At 41.6% G+C, this 20,000-nt stretch overlaps 2 protein-coding genes across 2 annotated transcripts in view; both read right to left on the bottom strand.

The window, feature by feature from the left end:
• rab40b (RAB40B, member RAS oncogene family) overlaps window positions 1-688 on the bottom strand; it is a 30,895-nt gene extending 30,207 nt beyond the window's left edge. Inside the window, exon 1 of the mRNA XM_063215756.1 lies at window positions 1-688. This exon is cut by the window's left edge and continues 1,067 nt beyond it. The gene's annotated coding sequence lies outside the window, so the exon portion shown is untranslated.
• A 4,468-nt stretch (window positions 689-5,156) lies between these two features.
• LOC134462627 (cytochrome c oxidase assembly protein COX11, mitochondrial) lies at window positions 5,157-19,126 on the bottom strand. The gene is made up of 6 exons (XM_063215743.1): window positions 19,061-19,126; window positions 18,112-18,177; window positions 12,228-12,686; window positions 8,906-9,061; window positions 8,640-8,765; window positions 5,157-6,587 (listed from the first exon to the last, which is right to left on the bottom strand). Exons 3-6 carry the CDS (start codon window positions 12,633-12,635, stop codon window positions 6,405-6,407), a joined length of 873 nt encoding a protein of 290 aa, XP_063071813.1. The 5' UTR covers window positions 12,636-12,686; window positions 18,112-18,177; window positions 19,061-19,126; the 3' UTR covers window positions 5,157-6,404.
• Between the last annotated feature and the right edge of the window lie 874 nt (window positions 19,127-20,000).

Below are 20,000 nucleotides of genomic sequence, written 5' to 3'. Positions count from 1 at the left end.
ACACTACTACTCCATCTACAAGAGAGTACTGTAGGTAACATACACATGCACACACACACACAGAGGGCTACTCCATGTGTGAGAGAGCTGGGACTACAGTAGGTAGCGCACACACACACGCACACACACACACACACACACTGCTACTCCATGTGTGAGAGAGCTTGGAGTACAGTAGGTAGCACACACACACACGCGCGCGCACACACACACACACACACACAGCTAGTCCATCTGTATCCTCTCCAAAACTCAGCTGCAGAAAGCCAAGGTTCCAAGATAAGAATAAGGTTCCAAATGAGAACGCTGGAGGAGTGAGGAAGCACGAGGGGTCTTCTTCTCAAGGCAGCATCTCTACAGTAGTCTCGGGCCCGCGAGCCTCATCACATGAGAATAATAAAAAATAAAAATCCGCCAGCTCAAATGACAGCCTCCTTATGGCGCTACGGCACGCTCCGATTCCAGGAACTGAGCTCGAGCACAGTCACGCAGCACAAACAGGGGGATGATGGTGGTGGGGTGTCTATCACGGATCGCGCTGGAAGGAAGAGCAGCTTTTGCGCACGCCAGAGCTGTTCCAAAATCCCAGTGTGCCTACCGAAACATTTGTTGTGATTTTTTTTGAGGAGCCACGCGTTTCTGTTTCTGTCGACGGGGCTGCTGCTACCCGTTTCTCTTTTCGGTTTCTCCCTCCCCTGCCCTGCTCTCACACCCCCTCCCCTCCTCACCAATTTCAAGTCCTTCCTTCCCCCGGCGCGCGCGGTGCTTATTGGCTCCTCGCGGAGTTGCTAGGGCAGCTCTGCGTTTTGCTAATCGCCGCCGGGGACGTCTGTTTGCTCGGCGCGCGTGGCCATTCGGCGAGGGCGCGAAGGAAAGGTGTGGTTTGTTTTGCCGAAAGCTGACAGCTTGAGAGCTCGCGTGCACCCGAACCGAGCGGGCAGCTTGCTGACCGTAGAACGGCCTGCTCTGCCGGTCAGTTGCGCATGTGCGGTGCGGCAGGGAGAAACGCACTGGTTGCGGGTCAGTGTGGTGGGAGATGCGCGTGCAGAGAATCCCGACCGACTGGGAACAGCAACGTGGTCCACGTGGTTTGTTGTTGTTTTCAGAGGGGTGACATCACGTAGTGCAGACTAGTGCGGTCTAGGAATCATCAGGCAGGGGGCTAATGGTAATTGTCTGGTGCGCGCAGATGGCCCCAGTCATACAGTGCATACCGGGTCAGCTGTGTCGCAACCCTTTCATGCACGGTGTCCACATACGTGGACAGTAATTCTAACCCCACTTTAGATAGGTAAATAGTGGTTATTTTTTTCCAAATTGTATATGGGAAGTACCATGAGGTTCATTACAATACTTTAACAGCAATTATAACTTTTTGCACTAAATATTAAGTGTTTGATGACATCATCAATCTAAGAAATCCACCGATGTGAATTATGACCATAACAAGCATGTTTATATCTGAAAATCAACCACACCAAAGGGCAATTTCAGGTTTTAAAAAATATTATGATGTTTAGTACAGTTCACTTGAGAAGTCTATGTTGTTAAAATCCAAATTTACAATAAAGGTAGGTTTTTATACAATATAAAGCTACTGTCCACATATGTGGACGTTGCGCATCAAGGGAGTCTAATGATAAACATATTATTTATGATTACCGTGAGAATATTCTGCTCATTTTGGGCAAATACTTAATGTTATGAGCATTTATAATGATTATAGTGTGAAAATAAATTATTTTTAACATGTTAAACACATTTTAACACTTTTAATTTAATAAATTCAAGAAAAACTACCTAAAATTAGTGTTTCACGCACGTGTCTATAGGCATATTTCGGGTTTCTTTCACCACAAAATGACACAAATGATGTAGGAATGAGCCAGAATACATGCTGAATCAAATACAGATCTGTCTTCATCAGAATTGAAGTTTTTTTCCACATGCAACAAGGTTTCCCCACAAATCTTGCCATAGCTGTGTATGTAAAATATTGCTAATTGACAGTTTTTTTTTCTCTTTTTTCATCCTTGTTCGTTAAATACTGTAATATATAATGTGTAAGTGTCATATAATGTTGTAATATTACATATATAGTAACATGGAAAGTAAGTAAAATAAACTTGCATTTATAATAGGAGGTCTATTTAACACTATTTTTTCACAGAAAAATACTTGAACATGCTGATGAATGACTACAAAACGCATGTGTCTGGAGGCAAATTTCATATTACCTTTCATATAGGGACAACATAAATGATGTAGGATTGAGCTAGAATCCATGCTGAATCAAATACAGATGTGTCTTCATCAGAATTTAAGGTTTTTTCCACATACAACAAGGTTTCCCCACAAATCTTGCCATAGCTGTGTATGTAAATATTGCTAAATTGACAGTTTTTTTTTCTCTTTGTTTCATCTTTGTTCCTTAAATAGTGTAATGTATAATGCATAAGTGTCATATAATGTTGTAATATGACACAATGTAACATGGAAAGTAAGTAAATTAACTTACTTTATAATAGGGGGTCTATTTAACACTATTTTTTTACAGAAAATACTTGAAAATGCTGATGAATGACTACAGAATGCATGTGTCTGGAGGCAAATTTCATATTACCTTTCATATAGGGACAACATAAATGATGTAGGATTGAGCTAGAATCCATGCTGAATCAAATACAGATGTGTCTTCATCAGAATTTAAGGTTTTTTTTTCCACATGCAACAAGGTTTCCCCCACAAATCTTGCCATAGCTGTGTATGTAAATATTGCTAAATTGACAGGTTTTTTTCCTCTTTGTTTCATCTTTGTTCCTTAAATAGTGTAAAGTATAATGCATAAGTGTCATATAATGTTGTAATATGACACAAGGTAACATGGAAAGTAAGTAAATTAACTTACATTTATAATAGGGGGTCTATTTAACACTATTGTTTTTTTTTACAGAAAATACTTGAAAATGCTGATGAATGGACTACAGAACGCATGTGTCTGGAGGCAAATTTCACATTACCTTTTATACAGGGACAACAAAAATGATGTAAGATTGAGCTAGAGTACATGCTGAATCAAACTGAGCTTTTTGTTCACCAGCATTGGCTGTCTTCTTGCATGCAATAAGAATTTCCCACATATTTTTCTATGACCGCCTATATAAACAATGCTATTTTTATATATATGTTTTTGTTGTTGGTTAATTACAGTGATATATGGTGTTAAAGTGTTATATTGTGTTGTTATATAGCATAAAACACCATAAAAATGAATAAAACAGCTTAATTTGAACTTGAAATACAGTATAGGCCTATATAACTTTTCACTCCTTTGATGCGCAGTGTCCACATATGTGGACAGTAAAATAACTTCCACATCAAAAGAGATTTTTGAAAAATTCCAAAAGATTCTTCATATTAGCTCCATTATGAGTGAGAAAATCAATATATAAAAAATCTTGCACATTTTTTTCATGGTGTCTGCATGAAAGGGTTAAAACTGAAGGTTTTATTCGTTTGACGGTTTATTGGAGAGGGCACAACATTCAGCTCACACACAAGAAAACACGATGGACACAATCAATCAATCAATCAATCAATCAATCACTCAATCAATCAATCAATCAATCAATCAATCAATCAATCAATCAATCAATCAATCAAACAAACAAACATCACCCACATGTAGGCCTATTTTCCTGCTGCCTACTGACACAAATCACCTTGTTCTGTACCGTCAGAGCGACCTCCTACACACATGTGGGGGCAGTTGAGAAAGACAGACATGGTTGGCCATCGGGGGAAATTTCTACTGCATGCTTATGTTTCACTGACTCTCCTCCTGTTTTCTTGTTATTTTACGCCTTCGTTGTTTATGACTATTTCACTTGGCATCTTGTGCTTTTATCTGTACAGTATAGCACGTTATTTGTATTTGTCTTTTTCGAAAGAACATTGCGCTGAATTTGTGTAGGCCTATGTGCACATTGCCATCTCTCGGCCACTAATTCGGCCATTAGAGGCTCTAATCGCCACTAATAGGCCTACAGGCTAAGTGCAGTAAATATTGAAAAGTGTAACTATTTTGCAAGAGTGAGTTAAGACTGAAACGTTCAGTCTCTAAACTCTTTATGTATTTACTGCACTACACTTAGTCTGCTGCCTATAGTGGCGATTACTACTCGCCTACTAGGCTATCTGTCTGAAATGGTCTTCATTAAATCTGGCGACAAACCCGTATGGTCCTTTAGGGCAGCATGGCACCTCTGTATAGGCAGCAGATGTGTAGCAGTCGATCGGGATGTAGCCAGTGCGGAAGGCAAGAGTTTAGTTCAGTGTGTTGACATCGGCCGCTGCCTGCTTTGTTGCATAATCCTCATCGGCAGAAGTTGGTTGCGTAATATCAAAACAGCAGAGAGAGAGATAGAGAGAGAGCGAGAGAGAGAGAGAGAGAGCGAGAGAGAGCGCACACGAGTCATGACCACTAGGCTACCACGCGCTTAATAAACATGACAACACTCTCCCCTATGAAAAAAATCGGATTTAGTCTTGCGCCAATTCCAACAGATTTTGCAATCCAGCACATTAGACCGTGATGTTCTCCTCTTATCATTGCCGCATTCCTGCCAGTGAGGCAGCAGCAGCCTGACCCCTAGTGGTCGACATCATAATATGTTGTTATATTTCCCCCCCATCATAATATTTTGTTATTACAAGGTAATAAATACATTCACACAGGGCTCAAACATAATTAACTTTTTTCGTCACTAGACTAATGACTAGTGGAGGTTAATCTCACTAACCACAAGCACACTCACTAATAGGTCAAAGCTATTAAGTTGGTCCTTTTTACCAGCCAAATGGACATTTCACCAGCATTTGGCCTGCTGGCTGGTGTTAGTTAAGAGCCGTGCATACACCTACTTGCACGATTAATTTACAGTTACCCAATTACGTAGTACGTACATTGATTCCACATACAATTTGAAAGTATTGCCAACTCATTTATTCCAGTCAGTTGTCCGTTTACGTTATTCGTTTGTGTTTCACACACACGCACGCACGCACGCACGCACACACACACACACACACAAGAACAAAACGAGTCAGAGGGTTGCATTGGGTGCAAAGAGACAAAATTGACCTCGGAGGCAAAAAAATATTCACTATGACTTTATTCAATGACTTAACAGTCCACTTTTGAAGAATTGATAGCCACAAAAGGCTGAGAGTCAAACAGGCATCATGATTGTCACACAGACGTCTGTCTCCCTAACCATGCAATAACTTCTTCAGTGTGCCCCTTACAATGCAGAATAAACTGGTGAAATGCTATCACATAAGGCTCATAGTCAGTATTACACACAGATAATCTCCTTCACGACGCAGAATACACTGACACTTACATGTCTCTCATGCAGGGGCAGATTAGGACTCCATGGGCCCCTGGGCCAGATAGCAAGAAGGGCTCCCCTCCGATGGGTGTTGCTAGTTTAGAAAAAGATTCAGAGTTTTGGGCAAGATGTTTGAGATCCTGGGTCTATTCTACAAAGCTGTTCAGGAGTAAACCCGGTTAAGTTAAGAGGTAAATCATCTAATAGAAGAGCATAGAGTCTTCATTTTCTTACTCCTGAACCAGCTTTGTAGTATATGGGGCATATGTTGTTCAGAGATCGGGGTTGCGTCCTCCCTTAAATTTGAAAATACAGTTGATTTAAGTGTGATTTTAATGCGACATGAAAAAAAATACAGAGGCTTCAGGGCCTCCCTTGAATCTCAGGGCCCCTGGGCCTGGGCCCGGTAGGCCCGCGCAATAATCCCTCCTTGCTCCTATGACGCAGAATACAGGGCTCCTATCCTGTCACAAGTGGCTGGGACTCCAGCACAGATTGTGAGTGTTAAGACAGGAGGGCCACCAGGGGGCAGGGTCACATACAGCACCAGCTCCCGTTGCATCAGTTCAGTGGAGTCTCTGTGTGTGTGTATTCATTGGATTCCGACAGTACAGTGGAGTCTCTCCGTGTGTTGTGATAGGCTGAGTCTATGACTGACAGGTAGGTAGGGTGTCCTTTTGCAGTGTCCCCCCCGTCAGCACCCCTGCTACTGAGAATAGAATGGGTTGTGCAGGGGGCATCTTCTGTGTGTGTGAGTGTATTTTATGTCTGTGTGTTGGGTTATATTCTGACAGTGTGTGTGTGTGTGTGTGTGTGTGTGTGTGTGTGTGTGTGTGTGTGTGTGTGTGTGTGTGTGTGTGTGTGTGTGTGTGTGTGTGTGTGTGTGTGTGTGTGTGTGTGTGTGTGTGTGTGTGTGTTGGGTTATCTTCTGAGTGTGTGTGTGTGTGTGTGTGTGTGTGTGTGTGTGTGTGTGTGTGTGTGTGTGTGTGTGTGTGTGTGTGTGTGTGTGTGTTAAGCGTATCCCGGCACAGGTAGTGTCTGTCCCTCCTTGGCTTCGAAGAATGTGTATGAGAGCGTGATGGTGTCGACGCGGGCCATACGCGGATCCTCGTCGAACTCGGGGTCGATATAGAAGAACACGGGCATGTCAACCTCCTCATGCGGGTTCAAACGCTGCTCCTCAAAACAAAAACACTGTGGAACACACACATGGGAAGTTTATTAGCGTGTGTGTGTGTGTGTGTGTGTGTGTGTGTGTGTGTGTGTGTGTGTGTTTACACTGCCATGTCCACTTCCTCCTTGGGGTTCAAACATTGGCACCTGCAAACCGGCCAAATGCTGGTAAAACTTGGCTGTGAATGGTAACAATTTCAGTGTCACTAGCCAATTTGGCAGGTAGCTTATTCTATGAATCTATGGTATGGCATAGGGATGCACGATGTATCGGCCAGATGTATCGGTATCGGACGATATCGGACGATATTCAACACATCGGGCATCGGTCTGATGGGTAAAACTGGGCCGATGTTAACGCAGATGTTTTTTTTAATATGTTACGGTTCTAAAAGAATGGACTTGACGATGACTTTCACTGTTTGTCTTCTATTTTGTCTATATTTTTTATCGAATTATCACAGGGAGTTAAAAACTGTTTTTGGAAATAAGACGAGATTCAAAAATTCAGTTTGTTTGCATCATTGTCATCTCTTTTTTTTTTTTAAAAAGAAAGAAAAACATCGGTATCGGTTAATATCGGTCATCGGCCAAAACCGCAATATCATAATCGGATATCGGTATCGGCCGAAATTTTTGACATCGTGCATCCCTAGTATGGCACATCAGAATGGCGTATATTCTGCATCAATACGTTCAAGAAAAAGCTCAGTTACTCAGTTTTCATTTGTTTGTTTTATTTCCATGTAGAAATCTTCTTGCTTTAAGCACCTCATCTTCTGAGGTTAGATGTACAGCGTCATGATTTGAAGAAAAAAAAAAGAAAAAAAATTGAGGCAATAGAATAGCTGAATGGCTAGTGACTCAGGAAAACCACTAGCCACAGTGGCCGACAAGCGAAAAGTTCATGTCAAGCATGTTTTACTTGTCCAGGGACTGCAGATGGAAATTAGCTATATAGCTATAATCTGGCACAAGCCATCTTTTTACTTCTGTAATCAATGTGTATTGTGCATGGTCCCTGTTGAACTAAACTAAATAAACTAAACTAAACTAAACTAAGCCCTGGTTCAAACGCATAGGAGATTTATAGGTGTGTGTGTGTGTGTGTGTGTGTGTGTGTGTGTGTGTGTGTGTGTGTGTGTGTGTGTGTGTGTGTGTGTGTGTGTGTGTGTGTGTGTGTGTGTGTGTGTGTGTGTGATAGTGGTGTGGATTGGCACTGCCCTCACGATCCGATTCAATCACGATTTGTGAGGTAGAGATCCGATCCGATTCGATTTGATTCTAAGCGTTTCGATCCGATCCGATTCAATGCATTACATTTCTACTGAAAGCAAAGCAAATGTTTCATCAGTCATGATGAGGCAATACAAGTAATCAGATACTGAGCAACAATTTATTGGCTGTTTTCTGTATCAGTCTGGATCAGTCTGTATCAGTCTTGCAATGCTTTGAACTGAAGTACTTTTATTTAATTTAACATTAATTTGCTCTCGAAATATCCACAGAAGAAATTGAAAATTAAAAAAATTGCCGCATCAATCCTGGAACTTGCCGCATCGATCCTGGATCGTCCATGCCCCGCATTGGATTGGATCGCCGAATCGATCATTGTTGACACCACTAGTGTGTGAGTTTATGTGTATGTGTGTGAGTGTGTATGAGTGTGAGTGTGAATGTGTGTGTGTACACCGCCATGTCCACCTCCTCTTTAGTGTTTTAACGGCAGCTCCGTAGACACCCTGGTCTTGTTTACATGAGACATTTTATTCAGAATTAACCCAATTTAATTCTGAACAAAGCTAAATTTCACTTTGATCTTTTATTTAATTCCGAATTGTGAAGTGTTTACATGGCATTTTCAAAGTAAACTCGACGGAACTATTTAATTCTGAATTAATCACTGGGAATTAAAACAATTCCATGTGTGTATCCACGTGTGCATCCATGTGTGTATCCATCTGGGGACTCAAACCTCATAGCAGCTCTGAGATGCCAAAAACAAAAACCCAAAAAACCTGCACTACCAAGTCAGCTAAACAGGACTGTCGGTGTGTGTGCATGTGTACTGACCTGTATTTTGTTGAAGTATTGTCCGGCTTCATAGGGCACCACGTTGTATGTGGAGATGCCGATTACGGGTTTATCAGTCGGGTTACGCGCCCTGTAGAACGCCAACGCAGTCTCACCAGGAACCACCTGTAGCACACACACACACAGTTTGTTTTAGAAAACATGATGACTGGTTTATCAGTGTGTGTGTGTGTGTGTGTGTGTGTGTGTGTGTGTGTGTGTGTGTGTGTGTGTGTGTGTGTGTGTGTGTGTGCTTGTGTTCTTACATAAATCTCGCTCTGTTGCGGTCTGAAGTTCCACTGCATGCTGGCGTGTGTGTCTGCGTTGAAGGTGACCTTGATGACCCTCTCCGTAATGGGGGTCATCGTCGCCACCTGATCCGTGTCGTGACCTGCTACTGCCGTGCCGCCCAATCCCGTCGCCTGGAACACACCACACGACCAATCAGAGCACAGCTCCCACCACACAACCAGTAGACCAAGGGAGACACATACTCCATGCTGCTAGTGACAGTCTGGTGCAACCAGCGCAGGACCAGACAAAAAGGGGAAGATATCTAGTGCCACACGGATGTCTTTTCAATTACTTCTTATTTATTCACAGTGCATTAGACTAACGTTTCGACAAAGCGTCTTCTGACTCTGAAGAAGGCGCTTTGTTGAAACGTTACTATAACGCACTGTACATAACTGTGCACTGTAAACAGCAAATCAGAGCACAGCTCATTACACAGTCCTCCAATCCCATCGCCTGTGTAGCATCAGGCAGAATGTCAGAAACTAATGATTAGTGCTGTCCACTACTGGCCAAGACCATTTGTCTTTTTTCAATCTTTCTGGCTGTTGTTTTGGTCATTTTCACACCCCTGTAGGTACCATGAGGCTGTGTCTATCGCCCATTGAAGTTGCTCAGCTTGTGGTAGTCATCCAAGATGTCACATCAATGTGCGCTGTGGCAAGAAGGCTAGCCGTGTCCCCCAGCAGTGACAAGAGCATGGGGGACAGCAGGAGACATGTCAGTACTTTGCCATGTCTGTCACGTGTTCTGTGTGAACTAGCTGTCATCTGCGAGGAGCACAGGGTCCAATGGTAAATTTGCCAATCATAGGTGGAGGAGGTATAGGATAGGTAGATAGATAGATAGATAGATAGATAGATAGATAGATAGATAGATAGATAGATAGATAGATAGATAGATAGATAGATAGATAGATAGATAGATAGACAGACAGACAGACAGACAGATCAATAGATAGATAGATAGATAAAGGTTATATGATCAATATGAAGTGTGGTTGGAAGCTGGGTGGGGCAGCAGTCCTGTTTCTTGGCTACACCACCATGTCTACCTTCAGCACCATGGACAGCGGGAGCCCTGAACCTGCTGTTACCTGGTGGAGCTGACTGTACTGCCCTACAAAGGCAAAGTCCAGTAACTACATCTTTGATCAACATTTAGACTGAAAATGATCTTAATTACACCTCTGTTATCTTCTGGTGAACCCTTATGAAGTCCAAATGTTTATATTGCTAGAGATATTGCTATGTCGAATTTGCAGTAACTCCAATCAGAGACAGTTTAGATTGAGACAGGACATATGGCGGCCATCTTGGTGACGTCTTCGGAGTACTATTTTGCGATTAAGTAGACCAGATCTGAGAGTCAATGGGAAAAATGAATGGGGAAACTGAGTATAGGACGGGGAAGAACCCAGCGGTTGTGAAAACCATATGGTTGAAACCACCGTGAAAAACTGATCAATCTAGACTGCTTGGTTGTGGAATACGAGTCAAAACAAAGCTTTTTAAGCCACTTTTCTCACGTTTTTTTTTTGACAGAGCGCAGGCGCAGTAGTTCCGTAACGGCACGAGAGCAACGGCTTTTCACAACTGAGCATGCGCATCATTTTGCGTGTGCCGATGCAGCCAGATGATTGGATCACTGGCACCGCAGCTCAGCAGGCACATTGGCTCTTGTTACCAGAAAGGCGGGAGATGTGCGGGTAGACGCCATATTTGCGTTACGAATCTTCACCGTTAATTTCTATGTACGATTACATGGCTGTCCTATCTCCCCTTCCTATCAAAATCTCTGCTCCAATATCCAGCATAGCGAGCTGACCTGGCACTGCTGGTGGCGCAACCTGAGAGCAGCTGTCCCTGTAAATATATAATATATTTCACGTTATAATAAATATATACTAATAATATACCTGGCAGTATAGTCTGTGAAGTGGCACGGCTGTGTAGGACATGCCAGTCATCCCCACCCCGCCGGACTCACCTTCTCATTTATGCATTCTCTTTATTTTCGTGGATTTTCAGTGTGTATTTTCATGGAGGGCATCAAAACTGTGCTTGAACACATGTAGAATTATGTGCTCACCAAAAAATATGATTCTAGCTGTTGTCCAACAGCAATGTCAGCTGTCTATCCACCTGACGTCAACACGGCACAACTGATGGCCCCACACATTTCAAAAAGCTTATTTTTTTGTCTATTTTCAAGTAAAATGCCCAGTCAGTCATGTCAATCTTAATTGAACGTTAAAGTCCTCCAATAACTCACTAGAATTGTAGGACTAGAGTTTTGAGACCTACAAGCTAGTTGTAAACACTTGCCAATTGTGGCAGGGTTTTTCACTTTCACTTTTAGTTTTTGTACCACTGTTTCACCTAGATAACCAGCTATGTTTGACCAAGTGATCCATTATCAGATCAAGAAAATATGTCTTGTATTGCCTGTATGAATTAAGATTGACTTGACTGACTGGGTGTTTTTATTTGAAACTAGACAGAAAAATAAGCTTGTTGAAAGGTGTGGGGCCCTCAGTTTTGTCACTGTTTAGATTTTTTTTTTTTACATTTATTTATAATATTTACAATAATTGTTTTCATTTTATATTTTCATTTGTTTGTCAAGCACATCATTATACATGTGTTCATGCACAGTTTTGATGCCCTCCCTGAAAATGTACTATGTTCTGTAAATAGCCACAAAAATTAAGATAATTAATTAAAGGGACACTATGCAGGAAATGGTCAAAAAAGGTACTGCCACTATGCTGCTCATTGAAACTGGGCTGCCTATTGCCAAATTTGATCTTTACATGAATGTTTACTAAGTAATAAACACATATTTTCTAGTATGGTCCAAGTACAGTCATTTTTGCAGCTAAAAATGGCTATTTTTGGAAATTCAAAATGGCGGACCATGGAGAAGATCCCCCTTTTCATGTATGAAAAGTGATTTTTTTCCAGTCATAATGAATACTTAGAATTTGATGCTGGTGGTAAGTATTCATGAAAAAGGTAACATTAGTGAATGGGCAGCATGAATTCTGGAAATAAACAACTTAAAATCTCACACAGTGTCCCTTTAAATGAGAAGGTGTGTCCAGACTTTTGGCCTGTACAGTATATATTATATGGTAAAAATAATAATAATAGTAAATAATTTACCTATATAATATATCTGTAGAGGGGCACGGCTGCTTACGACATGCAGCGATGTACGTTATATTATTATGTAATAATAATAATAATAATAATAATAATAATAATAATAATAATATATTTAATAATATACCTGGCAGTATAATCTGTATAGGGGCACGGCTGCGTAGGACATCCCAATCATGCCCACCCCCGCGGCAGCAATATACGTCAGTACGGTCCGGTTCCGCTGCCTCCACTCCTCCTGCTGCGTCTGCTTGTGGCTCTTCCTGCTCTTCGCCCCACGTGATTGGACGAACGGTCTCCACGGTAACCTCCGCAACAGGAAAGCCTCTGCGGACGACTGTGTGCCCCCGGAGAGGGAGAGGGAGGGGGTGGAGAGGGAGGTGGGTGTGGAAGTTTTAGGGAGGCTGTGTAGCGCTCTCCTCCACCTGGGCAGCTGGGTGTGGAGGACAGGGGAGCGCAGGGAGTGGAGGCCCACTGAGGCCACCTGGTGGACATGTGCGGAGCAGCAGGAGCGCAGGAGCACAGGGAGCAGCATGATGGGCTAGCTGGCGGCCGGGCTGACAGGAGAGGACTCACCTGGACTCACCTGTGACACACACACACACACAATTTATTACATTGTATAATGAATACTGTACAGCTTACTGAAGAAAACAACAGAGTGCCATCACTCTCATTATGGGACACTCACCATAGGCGTACTTGTCACAATGCATAACGCCTGACTTCATGGGCGACTAGCAGAGTGTGGCGTGAAACGTTAGTAAATCTCCCTCTCGAAGGCTCATTTAGTATTGGCAGCAGCACTGAGCGGTCTGGACCTTTAGCTCAGCGATTTTGTGCTGTACCTCCCATACCCGAACTACAGTAGAGTGCTGACTGGTAGGTGACGGGTTCGAACCCTGAGGGGTGAACTAGCACAGGGTCACCTCAGCTACACCACTGACCTACGTATATAGCATGGATAGCAGGCTTCTATTGTACTTCATTCAATGCTTTTGAAGCGTCCGCGCTTGATCTGTGAGGATACTTCTGCCCTAATTTCCAGGTTGGTGCCTTAGCAACACTGAGAACAAGTGCTGATAAGACAACGGTTGTGTTTGACTGTGATTCCAAATAATTCTATAAGAATTCAAATTTGCAATGCAACTAAAAAAAGCTTATTGGGCATTTAACCCATTGTGTCCTGGAGACACATATATGGGTTTTTCAGGATTTTGAGATTTTCGCTGTTTTATTAACTATGTGGGTATGTTAGGGCTGAATAAACACATTAAAATGCAAGGGGAGGGTCTTGGCCTTTAAATGTAACTCATTTCATATTTGTATGTGCTTCGGAGGCTGAGATATTTAGGATTTAATAGGAAGAGGGCACCCTTTCCCAAAAAGGGCTTAGGACAAAATGGGTTAAACAATTTAATAGCTCTCTAAAATAAAGGATCAGCCCGAAAAAATAGTTGGATAGTTTGAAACAGACACAAAACTACCGTTTGTACAAAATAAAGTTTGTAAACTCGGCAAGAATTGGCAAGGACATACATTGTTTCAAGTCCCCCATAGAGATGAATGGGAAATGGTGATTTTCTTCCGGATTTTGGGTCTTGCCCTCTGGGTTGCTTCACTTTTCAAATGAATGTCAGTTGCCCATATATTCACATCAGTGGGCAACTCTGATCTACACTATGATCATCTGATTCTGTTGAATGCAGATGAGTGTAAAAAAAACTAGTCTAACCAATACCCTGTAGTCACTTTGGATAAAAGCATCAGCTAAGTGAAATGTAGTGATGTAATAGAATGTAAACTGGATGAGATCATTACATTACATTACACTAAGCTGACGCTTTTTATCCAAAGAGACTTATTTAGATATAGGGTATTGGCTACAGTCCCTGGAGAAGTGTGGGGTTAGGTGCCTTGCTCAAGGACACTTTAGCCATGGATAGAGATTGGGAGAGGTAAGGTAAGGGCGGGATTAGAACCTGCTGCAACCCTCTGATTTGAAGTCACCAGGCCACGACTGCCCCGCATCAACGGTCAAAGATCAAATGCAGAGTCACAGCGGGTTTACATACAGCGTCCAAACTCTCCATTCAACCCGTGCCTGCAGTTCACCTAGGAGTGCTGTCGAGAGAGCGCAGCCCATAAGGCTCGATGTCGGCTGAGACCTAACAATATTTCTGTGGGTTCTGAGAAATCGATGTGGATTTAAATCAAATGTCCAATAATAGTCCGGCGGATTAGACACACAAAAGGGCCTAATCGTGCACTTTTGAGTAAAAGCATGAAAATTGGTACACATATCCTTCTCCATATGCTGATTAATATTAGCGTTGGAGGCGTCGCGAAAAATGAAGAATTTTCAAGATGGCCGCCAAATCCAATATGGCCAACCCAAATTAATGAAACTACCTGACACGTTGTTGTAAAAGCATGAAAATTGGTACATATATCCTTCTTGATATGCTGATTAATATTGGCATTGGAGGCGTTGCGAAAAATTATGAATTTTCAAGATGGCCGCCATATCCTATATGGCCAACCCATATTAATGAAACTACCTGATACTTTGTAGTAAAGGCCTGAAAATTGGTACACATGTCCTTCTTAATATGCTGATCAATGTTATCGTTGGAGGCGCCGTGAAAAATGCTGTATTTTCAAGATGGCCGCCACATCCAATATGGCCAACCCATATTAATGAAGCTACCTGATACTTTGTTGTAAAAACATGAAAATGGGTGCCCAGATACTTCTTTATATTCTGATTAATAAAAGAAATGGAGGCATTGCAAGAAAGTTTAATTTTCAAAATGGCCGCCAAATCAAATCTGGCCAACCCATATTAATGAAACCATTGATGAATTTAACACCCACTTTGTAGTAAAAGCATGAAACATGGTACACATTTACCTCTTGATATGCTGATTAATATTTGAAATGGAGGCATAGCAAATAAAACCAGAATTTTCAAGATGGCCGCCAAATCAAATATAGCCAACCCATATTAATTAATCCTCCAGGCACATTGTGGGATATACAGTACCTCTAGAAGTTAGTGACGACTGCATAGGCCTTGTGTTTAATATGCCTCTCATGACTACAAATTCAAAAGGGTCAAGACTTCAAGGTTGCTAGGAAGTTCAATTGATTTGTCAATTCATGGACATGGTTAAGACATGGTTAAAAAAGAAACCAATAATTAATTACTACTTCTAGCTGTACTTTAAGGTTTTCAAACGAACTGCAATCCTGTCCCATGCATTTTGTATGGGTATGTCTTGCCTGGTTAACACTAGTTGATCTCACAAGTGAGATACTCTGAAGGTTACATATGCAATTTCTCATAGGAAAGGTGTGGTTTAAAATTGCCCATGGCCGTTAATTGGGTGTTACGAATGTTTCATTTGGCATATGCATAGCCCAAAGCCAATCGTGTCAGGTGTATCTTTTCAAACAAACTGCAGTCGTCGCCTTTCCACCCTTCCCTGCTCTCTGAATGGAGACTAAGATCTAGTACTTTGCTGAGGGATGGAATCCATGCTGTCTTTCAGATCAGAACGATTGTGCAAAGCAGCATGGGATTCCCCAGGTTGTAATATATCCTATGGCCAACATCAATCAAACTGCCAACAATGCCTAATTTAAAGATACACATAAACTTTGAATAAATGGTGAATGGCACAGTTGGTGCAAAGTCAACTCAGGGTATGTAAATTTGAGTAACCTTGAGTGAAATTGTACTTGGACAGTATTAGGATTCAATGGTGTGCAAGATTTGGCTTATGGTGAACCCCCATTTCTGTATTTGTAGTTCAAGGTATGCAAACTATGCATCATATGCAAGGTGAAGTTGATAAGATTTGATTTAACCCCCATGTTGAGGGGGGACAAGATTTTGTTTTGTTACCTACAGTACTTGAGTGAAGGTTGTGCACATTTATTTCAATGATAAATGGCTCAAATCCTTTGAAAATGTGACTAAAATATTTATTGACTCATCAAAGACTACAAATATGTTTCTACTACAAGTACAGAGAATTCAAGGATTCAAGGATATTTATTTGTCATATACATAGAGACACTTTCGTGTCACTTGTAATGAAATGCGTGGCCGTTGCAAAACAAGTGTGCAGAAGAAGGGTGAAGAAGAAATAAAATAAAAATAAAAGGTGTGTGTGTGTGTGTGTGTGTGTGTGTGTGTGTGTGTGTGTGTGTGTGTGTGTGTGTGTGTGTGTGTGTGTGTGTGTGTGTTCAATCAAAGTAATTAGGAGGAATTCAGTAATGTATACTGAGATAAATATAGGATATTTTATGCCCATTTATACATCTATGGGTTGGCCATATTTGATGTGGGGCCATCTTGAAAATGTTTTCATGTTAATACAATAAATGTGTTTTCATGCTTTCACTGCAAATTGTGCCCTGGTTTCACTAATGTACTGTAACACAATATGTAACACTACACACACATATATATATATATATATATATATATATATATATATATATATATATATATATAACATTAGTAGGCTAGGGTTTGAGGTTTCGAAATTAGGCTATGTTAGGATCACTTCAAGTCATCTTTTTTAGGACTATTACTTGTGTGTGTGTGTCTGTGTGCGTGCACGCACTTCTCACGTGAACCCTTCTACATTATTATACATATCAATAAGTATATGTGTGCTGATTGCATGCTCCTGCCACAAAGTGCATGGTGGTTACACTAATATGGGTCAAACATTTGATTTGTCTTGAAAATTCTGATATTTTTTTCATACCTCTATTCCTAATATTAATCTGCACATAAAGATGTAACTGTGTAGGCTACCAATTATCATGCTTTTACCACAAAGTGCCCGGTAGTTAATGTGGGTTGGCCATTTTGAAAATTCTGTGTTATATGGGTCGGCCATATTTCATTTGGTGGCCATTTTGAACATTTCAATTTTGGTTTTACGCAACAATTTCTAACTTTAATAGGTACATCATTGAGTATGTATTTACCAAATTTCAGGCATTTATGACGCAGTGCATGATGGTTTCTCACTAATATGGGTTGGCCATATTGGATTTGGCGGCCATCTTGAAAATACAGCATTTTTTGCGACGCCTCCAACAATAACATTGATCAGCATTTTAAGAAGGACATGTGTACCAATTTTCAGGCCTTTACTACAAAGTGTCAGGTAGTTTCGTTAATATGGGTTGGCCATATTGGATTTGGCGGCCATCTTGAAAATTCATAATTTTTCGCTACGCCTCCAATGCTAATATTAATCAGCATATCAAGAAGGATATATGTACCAATTTTCATGCTTTTACAACGACGCGTCAAGTAGTTTCATTGATTTGGGTTGGCCATATTGGATTTGGCGGCCATCTTGAAAATTCTTCATTTTTCGCGACGCCTCCAACGCTAATATTAATAAGCATAGGAAGAGGTATATGTGTACCAATTTTCATGCTTTTACTCAAAAGTGCATGATCAATTCATCAATCCGCTGGACTATAACCTGGGAGTTATATCCCTCTCATTTCTTACAGGTTTGGGAATTGTGAGTCAGCCTTCGCAAGCATTTTGCTAACGAAATTGCTTTACGGCAGTCGTGATCACAGCAAAGCAGCCGGTCGACCAATCCAACCGCAGTGTGTTAAGCCATTCATGACATAATATCAACAATAAAGACGTATTTTATAAAGATCAAGCGAGTCTAAAAATTCAAACTAAGTGCTGTTTGAAAGGATCCTTAATCCTGCCTTTGTGAAAATTCAAAATGAAAACGGCAGCATATATGGTGGCGCTCCATAAGGCCCCATTCAATCTGACTCGCTCTACGCTCCTCCGTTGCCGCCACCTAACTTACCACCTGGAAAAAGTCGGGAGTTTTCTCTCTCGTAATACCTATAAAGCCTCTCTGGCAGAGTGTTTCCAAACTATGGACTGACACTTGAGGTCATGCATTTGATCCTTTCTGGTAAAATGAGCCCGACAGTCCAGTACTCACCTTAAATAGTGTGGCTTTGGCTGGCAATAATCACAAGGACAGTGACATCACATCTTCATTGATACCCTGAGGAGAGGAGAGCAGAGTAGAATTGAATAGAATAGAACATAGTGGGCATACTCCATTAGTTCAGATGGAAATTATGGTGTCCATCAGCATATAATAGAAATAGCATAATTCATTCATTTCAACATTTAAACACCACGAAACAGAATAAGCAACATTAGTGGTTTACATATGTAAGCTTAATCTACGAAGGCATTTAGATCAAATTGACAGCACTAAATAACTATAATTCACCAACACAGTTAACCGGCTGCACACGGACGCAGGCGCAATAACCAACTGAGGAAAGCAAAGATGAGAGTACATTCAACACGAGTCAAATGTAGGGTCAATTTCTTCATATGCACAGGACAGGTCACAAGGAAATATAATTGAGTTTCCCTTCTGTCCCATACCAAGCCATGGACATACAGAGGGCTTATACTACACATGGGGAGCAACTTTCCATTTGTCAGTACGTTGTCTGATTCTTATTAACAAAAGAGGATCGCAAACCTTCGGACTTAATCGCAACCTGTATGTGATGATACTATTGAAGTTACACAACATCATCTTACCTGGCTAGCTAATATCTTACATCTGTCCACAGATGCGCTGCTACTGCGTTAAATAATGGGTGGGTCAGGGAATCAACCAAATTAACTACTACTTTTGCCCTAAAACATTAAGGGATCATTTTGATTTTAACGTAAATTAAGCTGAAGGGCAGAGAGAATAGGCTAGCCACTGCAGTAAGTTGATTGATAAGTCACGGCTAACGCAAACACTTTTGATTAACAGATTTGACAGTGCATATACACCACACATGAAACAACCCTCTCTTTCACTTAATAGTGGAAAGCGTTTCATATGCATTTACAAACTGACAACAAACTGGACTTACTTTATGCAACACCCTTCGGATCCACCTTTCCTTCCTTACAAAACACACGCCAGTAACAGGTCCTACACCGAAACTCGTCCGGTGGAACATTAAAGTGATTGGGGACATTCGTTCCACTGCTGACACAGGAGCTCTGTTCTGTGTGAAACGGCCTCTGGCTATCCACTCAAAATCGATCGGCCCATGTGTGTTCAGCTCTGTATATTCTGCATTGTCTTTCATCTCACGTATTTGGTGTAAAGGGTCTCGAGAATACTACATCCAATCGGTGGTCTCGTCTGCAAAGTTTTGCTTACACTGCGTTTTCCCCTCAAGCTGCAGTTCTTCTAAATGGCCACTGGGTGTCGCCATAGATCCTTATTTGCTCATCATCATGTAACAAAAAGGCTGATGTTAATTGAACTAGGGCTGGTGCCACACCGTCTCCAACGCAACCGACCTCGCCTTGTGTGAAGTTCTTCAGGGTATGAAGCTTGCTGAGTGGGTCAAATGCTAATATATTAGGCCATTGTTTCTCAACCTTTTTTGAACAAACGCCCCCTTAGCCTCATCAAAAGCCTCTCAACGCCCCCTTTGATCTCACTTGACAACCTGACAACGCCCCCCCTAAGTATTAAATAAAATAAATGGACTAATGCCCCCCAATGGTAAATAAGCACCGCCCCCTCTCAGCTGTATCCTTCTCAATGCCCACCTAGAGCTCCTTAATGCCCCTTGGGGGGCTGTACCACCCCCGTTGAGAAACGCTATATTAGGCCCTATGTGCGACCTCTCTCCTGGCTTCTGTTTTCCAGATGCCTATTTTAGCATATGTCTTGCAGCACAATCAACCACCCCTTTTGGAACAATAAAGTTGAGAAGTTGAAAGTCAGACAGAATTACACAGAATTACCGAAGGCTCTCGGGATCACAGAGCTTAATTCATTAGCCCATCAGATTA

This window comes from Engraulis encrasicolus, chromosome 2, assembly GCF_034702125.1.
Source record: "Engraulis encrasicolus isolate BLACKSEA-1 chromosome 2, IST_EnEncr_1.0, whole genome shotgun sequence".
Classification (NCBI taxonomy): Eukaryota; Metazoa; Chordata; class Actinopteri; order Clupeiformes; family Engraulidae; genus Engraulis; species Engraulis encrasicolus.
Note: the sequence above shows the minus strand (reverse complement) of the source record. Positions and strands in the feature narration are given on the sequence as shown.